The 17,862-nt window shown below is 37.5% G+C and overlaps 2 protein-coding genes across 2 annotated transcripts in view; one reads left to right on the top strand and one right to left on the bottom strand.

Annotated features, from left to right (window-relative positions):
* The window catches only part of Hmgcr (HMG coenzyme A reductase), a 112,603-nt gene extending 101,627 nt beyond the window's left edge, over positions 1-10,976 (bottom strand). Inside the window, exon 1 of the mRNA XM_065239815.1 lies at positions 10,041-10,976. The gene's annotated coding sequence lies outside the window, so the exon portion shown is untranslated. The remainder of the gene's footprint in view (positions 1-10,040) is intronic.
* LOC135717569 (uncharacterized) lies at positions 9,515-17,843 on the top strand. Its single transcript, XM_065239708.1, has 5 exons — positions 9,515-9,548; positions 16,288-16,723; positions 16,866-17,170; positions 17,226-17,594; positions 17,839-17,843. Exons 1-5 carry the CDS (start codon positions 9,515-9,517, stop codon positions 17,841-17,843), a joined length of 1,149 nt encoding a protein of 382 aa, XP_065095780.1.
* The last annotated feature ends 19 nt before the right edge of the window (positions 17,844-17,862 follow it).

Here is a 17,862-nt window from a genome sequence, read left to right as displayed (position 1 = left end):
ATTTAAAATCGTTAGTTTCCACCGGTTGGTATTAGACTCTTTGGAGTCCGTACAAAACTAGTTTGCGTACTTCCACTTGATTCGAGGCTATTTTACCAAACTGAACAAGAATGTAAACATGTTGTACCGCGGAATAAAGTGGAGAGCTTCAGCTGTCATATAAGTGAAACGTTTCAGCTGTTTGTGAAATATTTCAAAAACTATACTGAAAGAGAATTGTCCGAATTTTTAACGTGGACAGGCTTTATTATATTGAACTTTGCTATGTAAGTTGTTACAATAGTTTTCGGGGTTCCAGTCTTGTATACGCCAGAAATAACATAAAAATCTTAAAATTAATTTGAAGCACCTCAACATCATTACCAATTTTGCTGAAAATTTGCACAAAATCTCAACTAAACATCAGAAACAGTAATCTTGGTTGACCGGGCGGATCCCGAATTTTTTTTATAAAAATGAACATGTCTAAATATTCATATTGTTGACAAACATTTTGGGATTTCCATAAGAGTGACTGACAAAATCTTTTGTTTACAAACAGATTGAACATTTGAAAATATGTTGTCTCAACCATTTCGATTAATTAAGCACAAATTTAAATAAGAACATTCTGAGATTAGGCTCGGAAATGGTTAAAACCGAGTTGTAATCGAATTCTCAATCTGTTTGTAAACACACTTTCGGAAATCCCTAAATGTTTGTTATAGTTGCTATTGACTGTTCTGGGTTTAGATTGCTTTCAGGAAGCGATCACAGTCAAATATGAAAAATATACACACAACAAAAGCACACGCAAGGCCGCCCAGGCAGACGGTCAATGTCATCCACCGTGGATAAATTATTCATGGCTCCATGGTTTTGATAGTGTGCTTCGTAACTTTTTCGGTTACACGGCGGAGGTCAACGGTGCGTACTATTATAGTTAGCAGGAATCTGCGGAAGAAATAATAACAAACACATTTAATCCCTTCCGCATTGTCTTGCGGGGCGGGGAAGATGGTCTAACAGCAGACTTCGAAAATCGATAGGTGTTGTAATATGGGAAATAACAATAAATTAGAAACGCGGAAATCCATTATTAAAAATCTTCTGGTCTAGTATAAACCTTGAGGATTTACATTTGGGATACATTTAGGAGTACATATTACGTACTAGCTTTCTCACGAATTCGGTCTCTGCATGCGAAAGACTCATCTATAAATCACTTTACACCGCGGATTATTTAACTTTAAGCCAAGCTTAACAAAAGTACGGCCACAGAAGTGCGTTATACTAACCGGCTGAATAAAAAAACATTCATTAATTCACATAATTATCGATTTGAACATTTGCTCACCTTCATTTGCTACAGAATTTGGATGCCCTAATAGACACGCATGTTTTGCAACATTTGGATTATTTACACACGTTGTGTGCTATCATGTATCAGTGCAGGGCTCGTTGTAATTTATAGTTCGAAGCCATGTTTTCCACATGTGATTCAAACATTAGCGAGCTGCACAATGGACTATGTCCAATTGAGGCGTCACGGCGACGCATAGTGTCATAACGAAACTCAAAAGGACGCCACATATCGGGGCTAGTGCGGTGGCCTCGATTAGCAACGGGTTTTACATCCTCTTCCCACTTGATATCTTAAAAAAGTCACAGAAGCCTCAGCAGCAGTCGAAACAGTGGACCTCTCGAAGACCATCTGTTAATAGATCTGCTGTTGGCGTCTCTCAACCAATCGATCGATCGAACCAAGGTGTGAGACGCACACTCAAATTTTACCATACATACAACAATACGCACGGCGTGAGAGAAGCTGCAAGTATGATATGGACAATCGACATCACGTCAAAATCGAGACCCATTCTCGACACCACCATCCGCCGTCAACAATATGTAGGATGCAGTGATTCAAAAGGGTGATCGAACGCTTTCTAAATTTGATTTTGCGTTTTTTCGTGCTTCATCATTTTGATTTCGATAGCACCTGAGCGGTGAAAATGGGGCTCAATTATAAATATTTTGAGCTGGTCCCAAACGTGCAGCACCACTACCGATGCCGTTCGTTTCGGCATTCCTTTGGACGTGTCGATAAATCTGTGTATGTGAGAGAGAATTGCCCACACTTTCTTCGGGAAGTAAATTTTCGGTTTGCGTCAGATTGATTTTACCAATTTGGTGCATAAATGCACCATGCTATTATCGATTTGGGATTAATGGGTTTACGATTGCGTGATGGTGAAAATGGTGTCCGGTTCGCTGATGAATTACGAAGCTGCGGAGCATCCCTCGTTTCCACTTTAACAGTTTCAAAGTGTAACAATTTATATGAATTTCATGATTAAAATTGCTCGTAGTTGATGGCTGAGCTCTTTCATCGGCATTCTTCACCTAACTAGACTTGATATTGCCGAATCCGAATTCTTCATAAACTTTGATTTCCTGAAATGCAGGACTGCTTTGATCACATTTGAAGAATTTTCAAAAATAATTCGCTAAAATTAGGCGAATCTTTACTGACATTTTCAATAATTTTGAAGAAAGATTTGGGGGATGGCCCATTTTTTTCTGGTTGATGGAACTTTCATAAGAGCTATAAGAACGTATTTTTGCCATACAATTCAGCTCTCGAAGGAAGTAATCCATAATTGTGGGGTTAGTGTATTTGGTGAACGGATTTCGGTCCCAAAAAGTATATTAATCTTCCCAATGCATGAGGAAGGTGGCCACTTCTCCGAGGATACCCGGAAGTGTAGTCACGAGCACTCAAAATGCCTACCATTGAACTGGTTTTTGAATTCTCATGTGATTTGGGGTATCGCATGATGGATTTTGCCCCTGGTCAGAAACTGTCCACGAAACCAAACGATCGGCAACCCTGGTGGTAGAACTATCCCACAAATGGTTTGGATAAGATAATACCCTGAACACGTCGTTAAGCTCTTTCTTACATGGTTATTTTTATTAGGGTTACCACATTGGCTAAATCCGGGGTTACCACATTGGCTAAAATGGTCCGGATGCACCCTTGAAAGTGGTCAGTTTTTGACATTAATGCGCAGACATTATTGATAATTATAGATTAAGATCAGTAGCGGCCATATTGAGTGTTCTGGTCCACATTGGTCACACCCGGATAAGGTCCTCGTACCTTTTTCTTTAACGCTTCGCAAATTGAAGAGCACGGATTTAAAGATTCACGAAATTTATAGATCCGTATCTGTACCTCTGCAGCAAAAAATATATTTTAGTTCGGCTACGCACATTCACAAAAACCCCAACATTTTGACTTGTGGAACTGGGAAGTGTCAAGGACGTCCCCGTCGTAGTAGTTAACATCCATGCCTTTTAAACTAAATGTCGAGTTCAAATCTCATTCCAGGTAAGTAACGGCCCAACTAACAATTTTGGATTTATGATTTAGAATTGTAGAATGCACCTCGATACCTTCAATATTTCTTGGGGAATGAACTCAAATGTGTCAAAAAAATTACGAAATATCATAAGAAAAAGAACCAAACGTTCATTTTGTGGAATACTGCTTGTGTCCCTTATAGTTCACCATGCAACGAGAGGTTGTGCGAAACATTCATTATGTGAAATAGTTATGCAAAACGTTCGTATTTTAAATGTTCTGCCTCAGATTTTTCGACTTTTTCGGCAATTTCCATATAATTTTGCGAATTCAAATGCTTGCTAATATGAAAAAATGATACTCTTTGGAATAAAACGAAGACAACAAATCAAGAAGACTGGCAACTCTTCCATTTTCTCATACGAACGCTATGAGACAGGTACAATCGCGTCATCTGCCGCTCAAAGGTAAATGCTTCGAACGAATTTGATAGCAAAGATTACATCCTCAGAAGAAGGGTTTGTGTATTTGCTCATTTTTCTTTGCGTTGCTTCCACCTTCACTCAAGCGCAGCGCCATTGTACCTGTCGCTTGGATTCTGGCAAAGCTTCTGGCAAAGTTGCCAGTCTTTGTTGTCTTCGAATAAAATCAACTCTGGGGTTCATACATAGTTTACGTCACGCTATAAGGCGAATCATGGAGCGTCCAAATTTACTGTAATGAATTCATGTTTTGAAACTAAGTGAAACTCATTTCATCGCATGAATCATCCCTCAGAATTGTTTTCGCTCAGCCCAATAAAAATAAATATTGACTAGGTATAAAGCAAGAGAAAAGGATTAGTGACTTCCATTTAATTCCACAACCACAGACAAACAGACATAAATCTCGCAAGTTGTTCATCGAACACCCATTTAACGATCAATTTAAATGTTTCTTAGTTGGTAGTACAGCCACCTGTTGCGCGCATAGTCGAATTTTTTAAGCGCAGGAGGTTTATATGGTGAGAAACGCGCAATAATGTACCGATTATTTTCTGATTGATCTTGAATTAGGAGCAGGCGTTTTGTAGTTTAAATTTTTTTTCTATTCGACATTTCTCGATTACTTTTTCGGAGGAACGTATTAGCTAAAGCATTTGATCGTCGGTTTGGCGTACCTGGTAACTCGTCAACGCATACTAACGCCACTATCAGGTGGTAGTGCTAGCATGCGTGGGCAAGCTACTAGTTACGCCAAATCGACGATCAAATGCATTGTTTACAAAATTTGATACGTCCCTTCAAAAAAGTAGTCAAGATTTCGTTCCCTTTAAGTTTCATTCAGCCTTTTGCCAATTCGAACTTTTATCCATTCGACCTTGTGTCCCTTTAAACTTCATTCGACCTTTTCTCCGTGTCAACCTTTTTCCGTTTTCGGCCATTTGTCCATTCGACGTTCTGTCTATTCAACCTTTCAACCATTTCGATCTTCGGTTTCTTCAAGTATCATTCGACCTTTTGTTCGTTAGAACTTTTGTCCATTCGAACTTTTGTATCTTCGACCATTTTTCCATTCGATCAGTTTTTTCCTTCGATTATTTTATCGCAGCTTCGCATACTATCCATACTATGCGTTGCTTCTTGCCTATAACTGTGGTATCCGTGGTGGCATGCAAACGTCAGTTCAGAGCCTTTTCTTTATCTCGATCAGTTTATTTATCAGCGCGCATCAACAAGCAAACATCGACGTTGTTTGGCTTAACTTTACACCCGTTTTAATTTTTACTTCAAGCTGTGCTACTTCCAAGAGATATTTATTAACTATTCTAGAAAGAAGGTTGATTCCAGTTGTCACACATTTAAGATAATCAAATCTTGACCGTGATTATTGTGTTGTTATTTGTAGAATATTGCCATGGGAGATAAGAAGAGAAAATTCGATGGTTCATATCTCCAGTTTGGTTTCACATCCATGACTGTAAACGGCGAAGAGAGACCTCAATGTCTGATTTGTATGAAGGTTCTGGCCAACGATTGCTTGAGACCCAGCAAGCTGAAACAACAACTCCAGAACGTGCAGCCACAACATTTCGATAAAGGCGTGGGTTTCTTCGAACGCAGTGAGCGGAATCTTAAAAAAGATGAAGATGGATAAATGGAAGAGTTGTGGAAGCATTATATGCCGTATCGCTAGAGATTCCCAAACAGAAAAAAAACTTCATACAATTGGAGAAACTTTGATTAAAACGCTGTCCAGACTGGAGAGTTATAACATGTTATAACGGTTGTCAAATAATTGCAACACAGAAACCACCATCAAGATAGCGCTATAACATGTTATAACTCTGTAGTCTGAACAAGGCATAAACCTTGTGCAATGAAGATGGTGGAAATAGTACTCGGAAATGGCATGGAAAAAAAGTTAACAGCTGTTTCATTGTCGGATAACACTGTCCAGCGACGAATAAGTGATATGTCCGTGGATATCAAAAACCAAGTGGTATCTGAGATCAAGGCGGCAAAATTTGGACTTTTCGATATTCATTGAGTCCACAGATGTTTCATCTTATGCCCAGTTAATAGCTTTTGCGATATACGTTCATGCCGGAACTACCAAGGAGGAATTCCTGTTTTGTTCGGCTCTCGAAACAACAACGAAAGGAGCTGATATTTTAGCGAAAGTTGGCTCGTTTTTTGATTCTAATGGAATTTCCTGGGACAGTGTTTGTGGTTCCTGTACCGATGATACACCAGCAATATTAGGAAGCAAATCATGGTTTCCAAACAATGGCGAAGAAACCGAATCCGAAAGTAACAGGGACTCATTGCATGATTCACCGACAAGCACTTGCTTCTCAAACGCTACCACAATCTTTGGGTGTCGTTTTCGATCAAATGGTAAAATCGTAAATTTAGTAAAATTAAGTGCATTGAATTCGAGACTTTTCAAGCAACTTTGTGCCAACATGGAGTCTAAGCATCAAACGCTTCTGTATCATATCAACGTTTGTTGGTTATCGAAAGGAATGTTACGGATAGATTTTTCGAACTAAAATCGGAAGAGAAATCTTTTCTTGAACTCCAAGGAAAAACTAAACTTTTGGATACAGTAAGTGACCCTTATTGGATCTTACTGTTAGCTTAATTAGCTGATATTTATGAACAGCTAAACAAGCTTAACCTTAATCTACAAGGCAAACATACCACCATCACCATCGGCAAACCATAGAATTGGATACGCAAGATCCAGTCGAATGATTTCGCAATGTTTGAAAGATTTTCATCGGTAATTGATGAATAATCCAATGAAGGCATGGTCCCGATAAGCATCAAAAGTGAAGTTTTACAGCATTTGTCAGCACTTCAAAACGAATTCAAGCGATATTTCCCTGATATCAAAGAACAAGATCTTTTCTTAATATAGGAGAAATCGCAATGAGAGTTTTATTGCCATTTGTGTCCACATACTTGTCCGAATTCGGATGTTCTACAATGTTGCAGATCAAAACAAAAAACTGTAACAGAATAGACATCGAAGACGATATGAGGTGTTGCTTGTCAAGGACAGCTTCGAGAATCAAGATGCTAGCTGAAAATGTTCAGGTGCAGGTTTCGCATTGAATTTAATCTTACAAAACAAATGTTTTCTATTATTTTAATCAATTAAAGATTCGACTTGTTTTAACTAAAAGGTCAAACTACACAAGATTTAATTTCGATTTGTGTTAATTTTTAATTATTATATATACAGTTTCTACATGTGGGGGGAAGCAGGATTTGCGAATTTTCAAAAAGGGGGAAGGAGAATCTGCGAATTTTCAAAAAGGGGGAATGAAATGGAAAAGGTTGAAAACCACTGGTGTAGACCAAGGAAATCTACGATTCCAGATTAGTCAAGAGCGGAGTTGAACGCAAATTGGGAGCCAGTGGTGTATATTATTGCGGAAGCCGTAGATAGTAAGTGTTAAGTGAATGGAAAGAAGGAATAGTCACAGGATGGCCAAATGACCGTGAAAGGGTGGCTCAATGAGGTTCTTAATCAAGCGTTGGCACCAACGAGTACTCTACTGTTTGTGCAGACTGCACTTTGATTATATCTATGCTATTAAATCAGTGATTTTTTTAATAATCTAAAAACTATAGGACGTTTTTTTTATCTTAGAATTAGTTATTCAATTTTTTACTTTGAAGCTTTCCTAACTATTTTATAGCTACAAATCTGATTATCTGATCACGTTCAAAGCTTCACAACTATCCAGAAAGTCTATGCAAAATGTTAAATAGGGTTTGAGGTTCTTAAGTGCAGAAGACAAGCAAAATAAAAACATAGGAGAAGTGTTGCCAAAATCGGACCCATACTGTATTATACTGCCGCTCTTCGCATGTCGGTCCCATAGCAGTTTTTGTCAAAACTGAGTTTTACAATGCAAATGGTAGCTGATCACTCATATTTTCTTAATACTGGATGAACTCAATAACTTTGTTCTGAAAAAGTTTGGAAAGACAGCCAAATTGGTTGTCTCATCACATAAGAAGCAATGGTACGAATCAAGCTAAAAATGCGATTTTCTCGGCTTGCTGATTTTTGCCATGGGACCGACATGCGAAGAGCGGCAGTATACTCTCCTAAACAGAGTTAAATTTCTAGTTTAATTCAAAAGCTATTTTGACGTGTTGTTCAGTTTTTGAGATAAAACGTTCATATTTTGGTTCCACCTCAAGATGTCACTGTTTGATGTGGGTTACTACCCGATCAAAGTCGGTTAACAAAATGAAAGCAAATCGATGTTAAAGTTTGCAGTTCCTATCAAAATGGAAACTCATTTTGATTTCAACTGTCACGACATTAGTCTGATATCATATTGTGCTTCCATTATGCTGTCAAGACTTTTTAAATGAAAGCAACTTAACTTGAAGTTCTGCTGTTAAAGTCTTGTTTAAAATTTAATTTAAGCTCATCTGTCGTTGAACTAACGATCATTGTTTATTTGTTTTGTTTAACACATTTTAGGTCATTCGTTACTTGCCCGGGGTGAGATTTGAGCTCAAGTTTTTCAACGTGAAAAGCATGGATTCTAACGATTTACGCCAGTTAAACATTATGAATGCAAAATCAGAAATCAAATTGATTTCTTTGAAAGCAAGATTAGTTTTCCGTTTGATTCAACAGTGTAAAAGTTTGCTCTCATTTTTGCTGTGTTAACCGTTAAGTCAACCAAAATTAGATCAACTAGAGTATTCAAAATAAGTTACATCATAACAGCAAATTTTGGTTTCAATTTGATCGCCAACTTTGCTCGGGTAGGGCTTCTTTTTGGGGATTAATGAAATGCGTCAAATGTAACTACAATTGTTCGGCAATTTTTGAATTATGGAACTGTTCGGTAAAAATTAAAAAATCAGTGAAAAATTCAAAAAGGAAGGAAATGTATTACGATCATGTATAGGTTTTGCTATCCAGTACCGCAAATGACGTACTAGTTTAAAGAAGTACAACGTACTACAATCCAGGTATAACCATAGAGGTAACGATCATTTGAAATTTTACCGAGTTTTTCAGCTGTTCAAAACCCAGAAAAAAATTACCGACTTCGTTGGCCTTAATACAGTGTGAACCTCCATTTGAATAATTGTATTTTTTTTTAACTCAATTAACTGCTAAGAAAGTGAAGAACTTTTTGCCTTGTTCAGAAACAGTGTCCTGCATTATTCAAGAAAAGCTTTATGCCTTATTCAGTTTTTATCAATTGTTAATTGTTTTACATGATTTGGGTTAAAAATCGGATATTCCTACATTCAAGAATGTGCTATGGTAAAATAACTATATCTCTCAGCAAAATAATGAAAAAACGAGAAAAACCCCACGGCAATTTCCCGATTTAAATTATTCTCATTCGCACCAACGATAGCGACTATTGAGAACTGCAACAAACCGACATATTTTCACGTGAAATGTGACGGTGCAATTACCATATCCGTCAACGGAATTCGTGCCAAAAATTGAAAACAAAAAGCACTGAAAGGCTGCTTCAAAACAGAAACAAACTTTTCAACCAACCAAAAGTTGCTGGTATACACATATCCACATGGCAGGGTTTTGATCATTCATTGTTCCATCATCACCGTCATCATCAGGTTTCGAAGGAAGGAGAAAGTGCAAACATATACAGCGCAGCCATAGCCAAAGATGTACTGCTGCGAACCTGCAGTGGACTGCGAAGGTAGGTTGCGTTGCAGTGGCCACTGCTGCTGGTGGGCAACACAAGCGATCGCACGAACTTCAATGGTTGTTTATATTTATTGTGGAACCGCGAAAGTACGCCTCGCGCACCCACCATGGCTAAATATGTAGGTATACGCGCCACTTCGATGTACAAAAAAAAACAAATCCGCATAGTACGCAGCAGTGACATACATAAATATTGTGAAGTCCACTAAATGAATGCAAGATTCAAACATCCAAAAGAACAAAATCGATAATACAATAAAATTTATATTTTGCAACAATTCTAGCAACAACAAAAACTTGCACTCAGCTTGCATTAGGTATTAAATAACACTGTAGTCAGCTGCACAGTCGTCGAGTCGGGTATGGATGGAAGGTTAAAAATCTGATAAGAATGATGCAAAGGTAAGGCAATTCCAACCTTCCAAAATTAACAAATTTTTTGATGATGCTGAATAAATATGTCTGTACGTCCCATGGAGCTTACCTGGTGCAGGCTGATTTTGCAAACTGGAATTGATGCTACAAAAATCACTTTCACCCCTATGTCCTAGGTGAATACGGTAAAATTTTCCTTTCCTTCTAGTGATTACGAAAATCCTCACGAGAGCAGCAGCTGTCTGTTCCACTACTTCTTCCTTTTGACGTCTCGCACTCAGATAGGAAAGATCTCACTCGTTCGCGAATGCCACTCCGATTTGCAACAACAAATCAGTACTACACATGTGCGACCGCACTCTAGTACTACACTTTTGACAGCGCTCAGTTTCCACTTTTACTTTCGTTTGACGTGAGAATATTTTTGTTTTGATTCTTTCTTCCTGTTGGAACAAATCCTTTGATCGTCGCTGATTAGCAGTAAATCACACTTTATTCACAAAAGTTAACAATATTAAATAACAGCACCTTTCCAAAACATTCAATAATTTTATCCAAATGAGTTAGGTAAACAATTATATAAAATGGAAACCCATTCGCATAGTGGTCCACATTCGACACAGGATTGGAAGATTTTTTTAAGCTCTCTGGAAAAAATCACAATCCACTGCTAGCAGGAACTTCGGGTGACGTACAAAATTACAGTGCACAAGTCGTAAAAAAGATCCAGTTGTACAGATTCTAGCCTTTGCTCAGAGACAAAATAAATCGATGGAAAATTGAGGAAAATATTCCGCTTGTTCACACAAAAGGCTCTAAAAGCTGATCCTAAGCCGCTCAGCCGAATCACAACAGTACTCACGAAACGTCCACAATAGACTGAAGTCGAAAGTTTCGCCAAACTCCGCACGTAACTTCCACACCGTCGTCGTGAGTGCTACTGGTTGACCATGCAATGTGTATAAATTATATTTCACTGTCCGGCTGGAGCCGAATAACCAGTCAACGCTAAAAGGAAACCCGCTGCTGCTACTGAGACCTCTCTACAGTATGCTTCAACGTTGTTTTCATTCATCTCCGATTTTTTCGTTCATGTATTTTTACAGATGCACACTGCTGTAACCTTCCATTTGCAGGCTTAGTAAACGTTTTACAAATGCCATCAACACATCTGACGATGTTTGCCACCCAACTCACCACAATCGATCGATATATGGAACATGCGCATACCAATACTATGCCATTTTCTTAGTACTGAACGCAGACTTTAGTACATTAATCACTAGTAAAATTTGAGTGTTCCGTTGTATAGTGCACGCTGGATCATCCAACTTGGATGCTTCAATGGTAGATGGACAACTTTTGTACGGCAATTTTAGGATTTGGAATGTTTAAAAATGGATGATGCAGATTGTGTTCCATGCCACTGCCAACAAAACTCGAGTAATGTCGTAGAGTCTTGTCTTTTCGTGTGCTCGACAACAGCCAAGCGCCTCCATTTATTTGTATATGAAGGAGGCTGGAAATCACAATTTTAGAATTCGCTCACCCACACCTTGGTGTCATACGGTCACACAATGCTGGAAGAATATTGCGCCAAACGGAAAGCGAGTAGAATCTCGCGGACGTGACTTGTTATCGGACATCTGTTCCCGAACTTCCAGTTTGAATTAGAATTGCAAAGTGAAACAGCGGACAATCGTCATACTTAGGTGAACTGGGATTGCAATCACTGATTGTTGAGTGTACGATTTTCGGCTATTTTCGGAAATTGTTCAACGTTTGTGTACTGGGAGGAACAATTGTTGATCTGCTGAAGGTGAACTTAAGCAGTCGTTCTATAAATACTTTTAGTTTTTGTTATGCTATTTCATTCATCATTCATTGCTTGTCAGTTGTTAGAATTGCTATAGCCAGCCTTGGCCGAATTTTACGGTGATCTAACTGATTTTGTTTCATAATTGAATTCACTGACTATCGGATAATGGTTACATTGCTAAACTATACTACGCAGATTCTGAAATAATAGAAAGTGAAACTATAGTGTTTGCATTCCCGGGAAACGAGATTCTGAAATGCATACATTTAAAATATTACACACATTTTCATTTGGATTATCCCTCGTGAAGACAAATACATATACATTGGTAGCCTTTTAGGCCACATAGGCGTTATCATCGCTAAAAATTCGGTTTGCCAGCTAAGCAAAATAAACGAGTCTGAGGGAAAGCAACAAAAGCATATTCGACCATTTGACTTTATATTGATCAGTTTTTTACTTGATAACCATTTCAAAGCTTATTCCGGACTTTATAAAATATTGTAATTGTAAACAAATAAAGAGAAAGTCACGAACGAGTTCTCATTTTTTCTCTGACGAAAAAGGCCAATTTGTGAACAGTCTTGAGCAGATGTAAACAAAGGGTAGAAAATGAACATTTTTCAAGCAAAATAACTTGAAAACTGAAAGTGATCAACTCCGCACCACTCAGATACGATGATATGACCAGCCTAGTATAGAAAATCTGTCAAATGTTGCCTAAAACCGGACCGATTTAATTAGATTCCAGTCAAACGTTTGATAGATTTTCTGTACAAGCCCGAAATAAAAATAATTATAATAAAACAACGAAATTACAATAATTTTCACTGTTGAATTTCGAGTGCATTAAAATTTATTGTTAAATTGTTGTACGGGAGAAAAAAAAATTGGTTTTTTAGCGATACAATGCTCATACAATGAAAACTAATGTGATGAGATCAAATTTGTTCTAGACAAAACAGTTTTTTTTATTGTTAACATGCTTAACAACCCCACGGTTACAGCAACGTGATGGACTTTCGTGTCTGCTATTCAACATCGCATTAGAAGGTGTGATCAGAAGTGCTGGGATAGACACGAGTGGCACGATCTTCAGGAAGTCCATCCAGCTTCTTGGCTTCGCCAAGGCTTGGCTTGACATCGGCATCATGGCACGGAGCTTTAAGACGATGGAAACGTACATCAGACTGAAGGCTAAAGCTAGGCGAATTGGCCTTGCCATCAACGCATCAAAGACAAAATACATGAAAGGAAGAGGTTCTAGAAAAGACAATGTTAGCCTCCTACTCCGGTGACGAAATCGAGGTGGTCAATGAGTTCGTGTATTAGGGCTCACTGGTGACCGCCGAAAAAGATACCAGCAGAGAAATTCAAAGACGCATTATGGCAGAGAATCGTGCCTACTCACGCACGAAGTTGACTATCTACAAGACGCTAATTAGACCGGTGGTCCTCTACGGCCACGAGGCCTCTCAAGTAACATTTAACGTGTTATGAAGTACTATCTAGCTTTCCATGCTCGGTAGTGGCGGCCTGTTTGTATGAATAAATGTATCCTTCACTGTGCTATCTGGAGGTTCGGATTTTGAACCCTCCCTTGATTGTATGACATTCCTCCGAAAGCCATTCCCCAGAATGCTATTCCCCAGAATGTACCATTCCCCAGAAAGCCATTTCCCCAGAACGGACTATTCCCAATAAAACCATTCCCTAGAATGTACCATTCCCCAGAAAAGTATGCCATGTATTAGATTGACTATTTTTGTTTATTATAGTCACTCCTGGAATCTTCTTTCGCGTATATAAAAAGAATAGAAAAACTTTTTAATGGATCAAGGCGTTTTCCTTTTTTTGAAAATATAAAAAAGGAAATAATTAATTCTTTGGATATACGATAAAGAAGGGAATATGCTCTTCTTTTAATATATGAAAGAGAACATAATTAATTCGTTGGATATATGATAAAGAAGGGAATATTCGAGGGGCACGCAATAACCTTTAACTCATACGCAAGCCTTTTTTAACTACAATAATTACAGTTAACTACATGATTAATTACTTTAATTACGAGCGTCGGATATTTTTTGCTTTAATTACTTTTAAGTACAAATTTCAGATTTAATTACAAGCCGCATAAATTAGGTACATTAACTCCATCAATGTACAGCGAGAAATGTACTTAAATTTCATTAATTAAATTACCCCCAGCGTACCGTTAGACCACAAACGAAGTGACAGACGACTTACAATCCATTTAAATAATGTGGTTCACTGTAATAGAATTTTCTTGGAAGCTTCCCGCATAAACGCGAACCATAAATTGACCTTACCTAAAATGGTTAAAAATTGTTTATAATCCCTGCTAAACTTTAACTGAAATGGTTATGGAACTTTACATGAACGTTTAATGATAAAGTTTCAACCTTATGTATTATGGTTTTTTGGAACTGGACCTTACAAATAATGGGTTGTTAAGAACCATTACCATTCCAAATTCTTGTTTTCTCCATACATTTTCAGAAAGAGAACTATATAAGAACGTTTTTACTTATGATTTGAGAACATTAATGGTAATGGTTATGGTAATCAGTAAGGTCCATTAATGGTTTTGTATTATCGCTCAACTTTATGTGGAATATATCGTGAATTGGTAATCAGTAAATTACAGGCAACCAATTCGCGATATATTCCACATAAAGTTGATCGATGTTACAAAACCATTCGTGGACCTTACTGACTACCATAACCATTACCATTAAAGTTCTCAAACCATAAGTTAAAAGGTTCTAATATAGTTCTCTTTCCGAAAATGTATGGAGAAAAAAAGAATTTGGAACGGTAATGGTTCTTAACAACCCATTATTTGTAAGGTCCAGTTCCAAAAAACCATAATACATAAGGTTGAAACTTTATCATTAAACGTTCATGTAAAGTTCCATAACCATTTCAGTTAAAGTTTAGCAGGAATTATAAACAATTTTTAACCATTTTAGGTAAGGTCAATTTATGGTTCACGTTTATGCGGGTTGTGCCATCATCCACCAGATGGGTTAGTTTTTTTTGTTTTGATTTGAACAAAGTTGATTTTGTGTACAATGATTCTTTGACAGTGTGCAAAGAGTGCGTATCATTTTGTCATTTTTTTATGCATTTCAGTTTTGAGTAGAGTGAAAGAGATAGAACCAAAATATTCTAGTACATTTGGTGAAAATGCTAGTTCAATCCAATAGTAGTGTTGCCATGTGGTACAATCCAGTAGTAGTGGTGTTGCCATGTGGTACACTGAAAAATTGCAATAGAAGGTTAGTCACCAAAGTTTTCGAGCCGCTCCGTCTGTCACTTCGTTTGTGGTTAGACTCTTCCGTTATTGGCCCGTGAAACAAAAATTTCACAGGCCCTTTTGCTACGTTACGGATAATGTCAGCTCTGATAGATTGTACTTGTACTCTAAACATATGAATGATTCAAAGTAAATTGAAAACATGCTTAAGACTAAAATATGTATTTTGAATTAAATTCAAAAGCATGTTTTTTTTTCAGCAATATAGAAATCAATCGTATTTGAAAGCATCTGTCACCGATGTGTCTGTGTTTGACTTGCGATGATCGATTTCTGTACGTGGTACCTGATCAATGAGCTGGATTACCGAGGTGAAGCAATCACTCACACAACCACTGTACGATACACGCAAGTACACGCAAGTAGTGACGTCACTACTTGCGTTTACGTTGATTTTTTGGTTTACTAATACAACCCTATTTCACGATCTGCGCCACCTCTCTCTGTACCTCATTGGTACCTGATCAAGCGGGAACGGTGACAAAGGTGCAGAAGGCAACGTAAAGTTCGGATTTTACTTGAGGAACGAACCTAAAAGTTCACATCTGGTTCAAATTTAGTTCCGTGGAACTTTCTTGCTTATTAACAAGGCACTACACGTACAAACAGAACTTAATGCTCTTTAAAGTACCGCCAATATTTATTGGAATCTTGAAAGTTCAACAGAAGTTTCTTGTTCCCGTTCAGTTGAACTGTGAAGTTCACAAAAAGTTAATAAAGAACTTGTTTCGAACCTCTAACACAAAGTCCAATCTTAGTACTAACCGTACTTTAAAGCAGCGCGATAGTTCACAATTAAGCTATGTTGAACTTCTTTCAGACTTTAAAGTACACGTAAAGTTCTAGATAAGACTTTGCAACAACTTAAGAAAAATGTAAACAAAGTTCGAAGGAAGTTCGACTTGAACCTTGACTTGAACTAGTAAGCAACTTTAGAAATGTCAATTTAAGAAATGTTGTTTACGTTTGAAGAGTAAAACGGTGTTCTGCTCCAATCTTGAATATAGGTACAAAAGCGTAAAATTGATTTTTCGAAAACGATAAAAAAGAATGGTTTATTTTATTATCATCGCAATAAACTGTTGGCGAAATGGGAAGCGGAAAACAAAGCTGCCGATCAACCAGGTAATATATTATCTTGTAAGTTTTTGTTAATAGCAAATACCTAGGCAAATACTCTTATTTATTTTACAGGAAAACAACAGCCTACCACATCTAAGCATGCTTCGATACAAAAAGAAATTGAAACAGATTTTCAAAGAAATACTGTAACATCCGAAGAAGTTAAACCTGAAGACGACGACAGTGAAATTGAGGATTTTTTTGAGATTGACGACGACTCATTCGATGATTCAGGTCCATCATTCGAAAAAGAGCAATATAGTGATGCATTGGATCAAATGGATTTAAGTGAATGCATTAGATATTGGGCTCTCAAAACTAATCAGTCACATGAATCCATAAATCTGATTATGGAAATAATCAGAAGGAAAACTAACGGGAAAAGGTTACCCCGCTCCGCAAGAACCTTATTGAAAACATCCCGGCAAGCAAGTTCCGAAATTGTTGAAATTGCTGGTGGACAATATTGGTACCAAAGTATCAAGCAATGCCTGAGTGATTTTTTCCGGTAAGATAAAATTGTGCGCTTTTCTTGTTTAACACAAAGAAAAGGCATATAATTTTTGATCTCTGCACTCTCTTCTTAATATTCTCCTAATTAAAGCAAAAGAAGAAGTACTTTATACACCTGTTTTATTCTTCATCTACAGGTTTACAGAACAGTCACTGAATATCTCGATAAACATAAACATTGATGGAATTCCACTCTTCAAAAGCAGCAAGATACAATTTTGGCCTATATTGTTCAATATTTCGGAAATGCCTGAAATTGCACCGATGACGATTGCTATATTTTATGGAAAAACCAAGCCGACTAGTCTTGATGGTTTCTTGAAGCAATTGGTCGATGAGTTGATCGATGTGCTTAATCGTGGAATATTAATCAACAACTACAAAATTAATGTTAAATTAAGATGTTTTATTTGTGACTCACCCGCACGTGCGTTTCTAAAAGGTTAGTTTAGTTTGGTGTTGATTTATTAAAATTAATGATCAAACTTTTTTTTTAGGTGTTGCTAGTTTTAACTCGAAGAATGGTTGTCTGAAATGCGTGGGTGAAGGCGAGTACTCACATGAATCTCGAACGGTTGTCTTCACGTCGATCAATAGTGCAAAACGAACAGATGAAAAGTTTAGGCAAAATGCATACAATCATCATCAAAAGGCTACTACACCTTTGATAAAAGTACCTAGTTTAAATCTGATTGAAGACATTATCGTAGGAGATCGATTGCACTTGATTGATCTAGGGGTCATGAAACGGTTGCTTCTTGGATGGAGAGATGGAACTTTGGGTTATGAGACGAAATTATCATCGCAACAAACTGAACAAATATCGCAGATGTTAGGTGGTATACAGTTGCCCTCCGAAATTCACCGTAAGTTACGCGGGATGGACTGTTTGTCCTTTTGGAAGGGGTCCGAGTTCAGCAGCTTCTTACATTATGCCAGTATAGTAGTACTTAAAGAGTTTCTTCCAACCGACAATTATCACCACTTCCTGCTTTTGTTCTGCTCGATTAGGTAGTATCAAAGAAAGATTTTTTCACCTATCCATTTCCTTCATCTGTTTTGAACATATATCTTGGTAATGAAAAAAGTTTATCTTGTGTCGATTCGAAGTTTAGCTGCAGTGATATTAAAAGT

The sequence above is a fragment of the Ochlerotatus camptorhynchus genome, unplaced genomic scaffold (assembly GCF_037179485.1).
Source record: "Ochlerotatus camptorhynchus isolate MF236.1 unplaced genomic scaffold, CSIRO-AGI_Acam_v1.1 ptg000062l, whole genome shotgun sequence".
In the NCBI taxonomy this organism is placed as follows: Eukaryota; Metazoa; Arthropoda; class Insecta; order Diptera; family Culicidae; genus Ochlerotatus; species Ochlerotatus camptorhynchus.
Note: the sequence above shows the minus strand (reverse complement) of the source record. Positions and strands in the feature narration are given on the sequence as shown.

Excerpts from the sequence above, each read along its gene's own strand:
- LOC135717569 (XM_065239708.1), top strand. The coding sequence starts at position 9,515 with ATGTACTGCTGCGAACCTGCAGTGGACTGCGAAG. Across the intron at positions 16,724-16,865 it reads TGCCTGAGTGATTTTTTCCG|GTTTACAGAACAGTCACTGA; the intron begins GTAAGATAAAAT and ends CTTCATCTACAG. Across the intron at positions 17,171-17,225 it reads CGCACGTGCGTTTCTAAAAG|GTGTTGCTAGTTTTAACTCG; the intron begins GTTAGTTTAGTT and ends CTTTTTTTTTAG.